Source organism: Trichechus manatus, unplaced genomic scaffold (assembly GCF_000243295.1).
Source record: "Trichechus manatus latirostris isolate Lorelei unplaced genomic scaffold, TriManLat1.0 scaffold00031, whole genome shotgun sequence".
Classification (NCBI taxonomy): Eukaryota; Metazoa; Chordata; class Mammalia; order Sirenia; family Trichechidae; genus Trichechus; species Trichechus manatus.
This window is the reverse complement of record NW_004443967.1, coordinates 14,484,554-14,491,716: the sequence shown is the minus strand read 5'-3', so window position 1 is coordinate 14,491,716 and position 7,163 is coordinate 14,484,554. Positions and strand designations below refer to the sequence as shown.

General features: G+C 58.0%; 1 protein-coding gene across 3 annotated transcripts in view; it reads left to right on the top strand.

Annotated features, from left to right (window-relative positions):
- FAM53B (family with sequence similarity 53 member B) overlaps positions 1 to 7,163 on the top strand; it is a 118,190-nt gene that overhangs the window by 38,884 nt on the left and 72,143 nt on the right. For all 3 annotated transcript variants that reach the window (XM_012555155.2, XM_023730045.1, XM_023730046.1), the window contains one exon: positions 2,800 to 3,064. In XM_012555155.2, the coding sequence (XP_012410609.1) occupies positions 2,987 to 3,064 (78 nt within the window). In that variant the 5' untranslated portion in view covers positions 2,800 to 2,986. The remainder of the gene's footprint in view (positions 1 to 2,799; positions 3,065 to 7,163) is intronic.

Sequence of the window (7,163 nt, the reverse complement as noted above, 5' to 3'; positions counted from 1 at the left end):
TTTATTCACTTTACAGCGTCTCTTGGATACACTGTATCATATCTATGCAATTAGGATAGCTGCATTCAAATTTTTTTTGCAGGCAACATTGCGTTCTCTTACCTAGCTGCCCCGTCATTTGTTTTCTCATGCCCCTGTGGGTGGGCATCTAGGTGATCCCCAGTCCTGGGCTTTTGCAGGCGGTGCTGCCTGTCTTTGGCCTGGGGGCCAGGGGCCTTCTGTAAGCCCCAGCTGCACTCTGCCTCCCTGAGTCCAGCCTTCTGTCTCTGGCTTCAGTATATATTGTGTGTGTATCCTCTGTCCCGTGACCCCCGCAGTCGAGCCAGAACCATGCTGTACCTTCTTTCTCTTTTTTGGTGCCTGGCATGTTTGCCAGCCCCCAACTGCCCAGCAGCTTCCGGTATTCATCTCTCGGGCTGCCTCTGTGCACCCTGTCACTTGTGGGGGACGCGCTGGGGTTGGAGCCAGCGAGAGTCTGGAGGCTGCACACCACTGCTTCAGGCCAGCTTCGTGCTGTGTGCCCAGCACTGTGTCTAGAGGGAGTCACCTGTTTCCATGGTAATAGACTTACACAGCATTATTCTTCCTGACCATCCAGTAGGCCACCAGAAGGATGGGCCTAATACAGCCAGTCCCCTTGGGATGGAATTTAGCTTGTTTCCATTTAAAAAAGTACTGAGTGGACAGATGCTTATGCATTCATTGCTAATAAAAGTATCTGGACCCACAGACTCCCCCGTGGAATGGATAACAGGAGCTGCTATCTGTTGAGCACTTACTTAGAGGAGCTGGGCTCCATGCAAAGGTCTCGACCTGCCCTATTATCAGTGTGAGGCAGGTACTGTGGTCCCTATTTTACAGAGAGGGAAACTGAGGCTCAGAGTGGAGGTAACTTGACAAAGGTCACCAGCTAATTCAAAACCTCGGATTCCAGCTCATGTGTGTTTGACTCGGAGACCTGGGCTTGTGCCTCTTTAGAGAAGCAGGAGGGGGACGGTGGTCACCCCAGCCCCCGGGCCAGTGGCCGGCTGCCCTCTGAACTGAATTGAGGCCTGCACACAGAGAGAAGATAGTGACTCCGAGGCTTCCCACGGCCACCGAGGTGGCACAAAGCGCCCCTTTGAAGGGCTGAGTCCAGAGTACCTCTTCTGGTGCGCTGCCCTGGCGGGCGGGCGGGTGTCGCTGGCCGGAACTCTGAGGAGCGTCCTAGACTTCTCCCTTGAGCAGGTTGCACTTGGTCACATGTGTCACTTGTAGACATAGCGGGACTGGCGCTGGGCCTCAGGTCCCTGGTGTGGCCTGGGAACCTTCGCCTCCCCCAGCCTTCCTGCCCCAACAGTCAGTCCTTTGACAATGTATTGATTTCCCCCTCCCCTTCCCTGCGTTTGCACTTTGGATGAACCTTGTTTTCGAAGAACGGTAGAAGGTAATTTTCCTGTGCTTGCCAGCTGGCCCGTAATTCAGCAATTTCGATAACACCCACTGCAAAGTCTGATCGAAGTAAACAGGAAAATATGATTTACAATCTGGATGGCAAGTAAATACCAGGGTGCAATTAATTTTTACACAGAGCAGCAGATTCCGCACCATTCTCCCTCCCGGAGCGGTGTGTGTTGAATGGCAGATGAGGCGCTTGCCTTGCTAGTTACTTATCAGCATCGTTATTATTTGTTTCTCCTTGAGGGTGACCTGCAGGCTCCCTGTATCAATGTGACTTTCCCAGAAGCTCTAACCACAGAGGGCTGGGATGGGAACTAGGCCCAGAGAAGGTCACGTGTGAGGAGTGGGCTTCCCACCTGAACTGAAGGCTCTGTACCGGCTTTCTGTGTTTGCATCGGGAGAATGCTGGGAACTGGGGAGGAGGTGCCGATGGGCTGTGCAGAGTAAGGGGCCGAGGGGGCCTTATCCCTTGTGGGAGCTCAGACTGAGGGGGGTGGGCAGCCCCCACAAAGGTGCTGGGCTTGATTTGGTTCATTTCTGGGGAGGGGACAAAGCTATGAAGACTCTCCAGGGCTGCAGATCCATTGTTGAAATGTCATACTTCCAAGGGTGGGAAATGTGTGCCTTTAAATGGTCCTTCCTAATTCACCCTGTGGAGGCCCTGGGTAGTATAAATGGTTAATGCTAACAGAACGGTTGGAGGTTCGAGTCCACCCAGAAGTGCCTTGAAAGAAAGGCCTGGAGATCTGCTTCTGATCTTTCAGCCATTGAAAACCCTCTGGAGCACAGTTCTACTCTGATACGCATGGGGTCGCCACGCATCGGAGTCGACTTGATGGCAGTTGGTTTTCCCTGGTTAATTCTCCCTGTAGCTTCTGTTCATTGCTGGGTAAAGAAGGGGCTCCAGCACGCTGCTGTGGGTCCCGGGTGCCACTTGGCTGCCCGAGGGTCGTCCCTTCCATTTTGAAGATGGGGAGGACACGTGTTCCGCCCTCAGCCTACAGCGGTGTGCCCTGGGGTGTGCTGCAGCTGCCTGCAAAGCCAGTTCAGTGACAAGATGTCACATGACTCGGGCACACGTCAGGGATTGCAGGTTGTTAGCAACCCGGACCCTGAGAGACCTTAGAGGTTTAAGGTACCAAGTGGCCGCGCCCAGATTCATGTTCCGCGCTCTGGGGTATTTGCTCAGGGACACCCCCTGGGGATGGGCACCCTGAGAAGCCGTCCTGGGCCTTCCTGGCCCCCCCAGATGGCGTCTCCTTTCACCAGGAGCAGGCCAGCGCCAAGGGAGTGGGCGGCTCTCTGAGGCCTTGGGGTTTCCTTGTCCTCAAGTCCTTTGCCTTTCTTTTGTCTTTCCAGGGACTTAACGACGCTTGGCCAGTTTCTGGAAGGGCCCCACCCCGAGGGTGCGAGGCCAGTGGGGAGTTGTTTCTGCTGATGCCAGGTGCCTGGGAGGTGTCCAGGACGTAGCCCTTGCCCACGTCTGCCCACCCGATGATGGCTCGTGCCCACCCTGGGCTGGAGCCCAGCCCCTGAGGTCCTTACCATGGTGAGGATCCTGAGTAAAGGTCTCAACAACCAGGGAGCTGACTTCATAGCGTGCAGGAGCTTCAGCCCTGAGCTGGTAAGGACTGGAGAGCTTCGTTTCTTTGGGGACCTTTGTGAAGCCCGATGTCCAAGTGGGGCCCTGGACTGAGTGTCCGCTGGGCATGTCAAGGTCTCTGCGCCCGAGAGTAGAGCTCGGGAGATGTCCCAGGCGGGCAAGAGGACAGATGATAAATACTTGAGAAGGAGGCAGCGGGCCCAGAGTAGAGGTCACTGGTGAGTGAGGAGGAGAACTCGCCACCCCGTAAACAATACCCGGCTCGGCTCTGCCGCCTCTGCCAGCCCGAGGCCAGCATTCCTGTGCGTCTCCGCCCGGAAAGGGGGGGCTGCTTCCAGATGGGGGTGGTGCCTGTGTTGGGGGCCGAGACAAGGCCACACCTCCACAGGGAGGTGGAGAGCTAGCTGCACCCCAGGAATGTCAAGAGTGGGAGACGATGGGGAGAAGGTGCAGCTGGGCGAGGTGGCCGGCCTGGGGACAGCCTGCCCTCCGCCGCCCTGTGCCAAGGCTGCCCACGGCGCGTGGAGAGGTGGGTGGGGTCAGGGAGGCAGTAACTCAGCCTTCCCAGACCGTGAGCAAAACAACTGCAAACAGCTGAGTCCCATCACAGCCCTAGCCCCTTCCAAGCTGAATTCCTCAGAAGGAAGGAGGCTGTGCTCCTAGAAGGAGCAGGAAGAACCCATGCACGGGCATAAACCATCCTTTGGAGGACTTTTGCTTGTGGGTAAGTCCCCAGAACTGGCTGCAGCTTCTGTGGTCAGCGTGGGGCTGGCCGCCCGGGATCACGTTGCCCAGCACCCCACCTGGCGTCCTTCACAGCCACCTCACGAGAACCCACACCAAGTCCGCTTGGCGGGCTCCTGTCCCTGGTTCATGCCAGCGCAAACCAGATCAAGAGCAGACAGGCCTGGGGAAGCCCCCGAGACCCGCCTTTACCCCACAGACCTTTCCAGAGCTCCCCAGTGTGCCGGGCACTGAGCTTCATGGAGTCAGGGAACAAGCTGGTCAGAGTGGGGCTGGCCCTTCTTGCCCTGATACACCCCCAGTCTAGAGGGCGGGCAGTCTGGGCGAACGTGGGTGCAGTAACGCTCCCGGCTCCCGTTACCATCGCTCATACCTGAAGGCCAGGGGAAGTGTAGGGGTGCATAGAGGAGCGAGGGCTGGCTTGACTGCAGCACGTCAGGGACAACCTTGCAGAGCAGGGATGCTGGGCTTGGCCCCGGAGGGTGAGTAGGAAGGGACATGGAAGTGGTCGGGTCCACCCTCCGCTTCATTTCACGGACACAGTGGAGCCTGGAGCAGGGCTGTAGCTGACTTCTCGCTCTGCCCTGCCCCCTCACACTGGCTTCACTTCTGGCACCTGTGGCCAGCCCTCTCCCCTGGACAAGCAGGCGTCACCGTGGCGCTCCCTGCCTCTGTCTCTCCTGCCTTCACCAGAGAAACCTGGCAGCAGTGCTGCTCTGCTCATGGCCCGTGGGTCCTGCATGGCGGCCCAAGTGCCTGTCCCCACCAGCTCCAAGAGCAGGGGCCCAGCTAACTCGTCCCTGTCTCCCAGCTCTGCCAGTGCACCGCCGAGAACAGGCACCAGGACGCGTTTGGTTGACAGCACCCTTGATCCCTGTAGCAAGTGGCAGGCCATCCCATCTTCTGCCCATCACTGCTTCTTTCCATTTGCATTTGATATACTGAATTATAGATCAGGATTCCCCAGAATTTGATTATTTCTCACCATCCCCTCTGCCACCACCGCGGTCCAACCTATGCTGTCTCTCCCCTGGATTCTTGTAGTAGCTGGTCCCCCTCCTTCTGCCCTCTAGCCTCATCTCTGCCTAGTGGCCTGAGGAAACCCTGTCCCTCCTCTGCTCAGACCCTTCCTCTGGCTTCTCGTCTCATGCAGAGCAAACGCCAAAGTCCTTTCTAGGATGTTCAAGGCCCCGTGGGGTCTGGCCCAGCTCTCTGTTCGCACCTCTCCTCCTCTCACCCTTCCCTCTGTTCCAGCCACACTGGCGTTCTTGCTCAAACACGCCAGGCACGAGCCTGCCCAGGGCCTTTGCACTTCCTCCCCGGCCTGCAACTCTCTCCCTCCCTTCCTTTTCTGGCCTTTTGGCCTAAAATTTAATTCCACTCTCCTTCCAACACATACATTCTGTCTCATTTCTCTAACATTTTCCCCCTTAGGCCCTTAGCACTTTCAGAATTGTACCTATTTGTCTTGTTTTTTGAATGACTCCCCACACTAGAACGTGAGCTTCCTGAAGCCAAGAAGTGTGATCTCTTCTGCCCATTGCTGAATACTCAGAGCCTAAAAATAGGGTCGGGCATGTGGTTGGTGCTCTGTGAGCATTTGTAGAGTGAGTGAAGGTAGGAATTCCCGTAGCCCAGCTTCTTCTTGGCTCGTCTGCTTTCTTATTCACCATTCTTTCAGTCCCTCTGTGGCTGGTGGTCAAGTGCATGGCTGAGTGGGTGCACATAGGAGTGGCTCTGTTTTCCATTGTTGGTGGCTTTTTTCCCTGGTGGTATCTGGAGAACACCTCCAGAGTAGCTCTGACCAGAAAGGAATGACCGCACGGGTGAGGAGCCATCAGAGGTCCTGAGCGAGGACCTCTCCCCGGTTCCAGCTGTGCCATCGGTCTCAGTGGCTGCTACCATGCTGTTTCCTTTCTCCGGGCAGGCTGGCTAGGAGCCGATTCCCACATGGGGCCGGTGGTCAGCCGAGCTGGGCCACGGAGCCGATTCCGGCGTGGGGGCCCGTGGTCAGCCGAGCTGGGCCACGGAGCTGATATCCCACGTGGGGCCCGTGGTCAGCCGAGCTGGGGCATAGAGCCAATATCCTGCGTGGGGGCCCATGGTCAGCCAAGCTGGGCCACGGAGCCGATTCCAGCATGGGGGCCCGTGGTCAGCTGAGCTGGGCCACGGAGCCGATATCCCGCATGGGGGCCCGTGGTCAGCCGAGCTGGGCCACGGAGTCGATTCCCGCATGGGGCCCGTGGTCAGCCGAGCTGGGCCACGGAGCCGATATCCCGCATGGGGGCCCCTGGCCAGCCAAGGTGGGTCACAGAGCCGATTCCCACATGGGGCCCATGGTCAGCCAAGCTGGGCCATGGAGCCGATATCCTGCATGGGGGCCCATGGCCAGCCGAGGTGGGCCACGGAGCCAGTCCCCGCATGGGGGCCTGTGATCAGCTGAGCTACTCCTGGGAGAGACAGGCCTGAGGCCTTGCCAGAGAAGCATGACTATCCAGTTGTGGCCGGGCAGGGAGAGCCGGCCTCTAGAAGAGAAGGGGGGAGAGTCAAGGGAGAGAAAGCGGGCTTGCTGGAAGGGCTCCTTGTCTGTGTCCCTTGCCCAGACTCTTGGTGCTCCACAGATGGTGATCTCTGCTTTCCTCTCGAGCTCTCCCTTCCTCTGAGAAGTATCCTTTTCCTGCTGCTTCTCCTGATGGGCCACTCCAGGCCCAGAACCACCTGGCCCAGGGCTCTGGGCTCATCCCCCTTGACTCTCAGTTGGGGAGAGTCGTTGCATGGGGGGGAAGAAGCAGGGAGCGTGCGACTCCCTTTGGGGTCACTGCACATTGACCAAGTGTCGGCTGCTTCCGGCCCTGCCTGGGTCTGCTTGGGCGGGGAGGTGGAATCGCAGTGTGGGCAGCAGGAGGCGTTGGGAGGCGGAGTGCCAGCTGTGTGGTGTTACCGTGCTGTCCTGTGAGCCTCTCGCTGCTCTACTGAGGGGCAGGGTCACGGTACTCTCTACCCATCATGCAGACAGGAAGTGGTGGCTCAGAGCACCCAGGGGTGCCTAGATCTCACAGCTGGGGACATGGCGGGACAGACTGCCAGTCAGACCCTTCCCAGTCTGCCTCGTGCCTTCTGCCCCAGGATCCAGCCCTGGCCACCTCTGGGCTCCGCCAAGTCTCAGTGAGACACTTGCTGTAAATAGTCCAAAAGGGACCCCAGATCGTCCCCGTCTTGTGGTGGCATCCCTGAGGGAGGATGTGAGATAACCTGACACGCTGGGTTTGTTCTGCGCAGCCGGCAGAAGCTCAGAGGAAGTCGAGGGGGTTTTGGGTTGGCTTCCGAAACTGGTAACATCATCCTTGCATAAATGCCATCAAGATAACAACAGGAA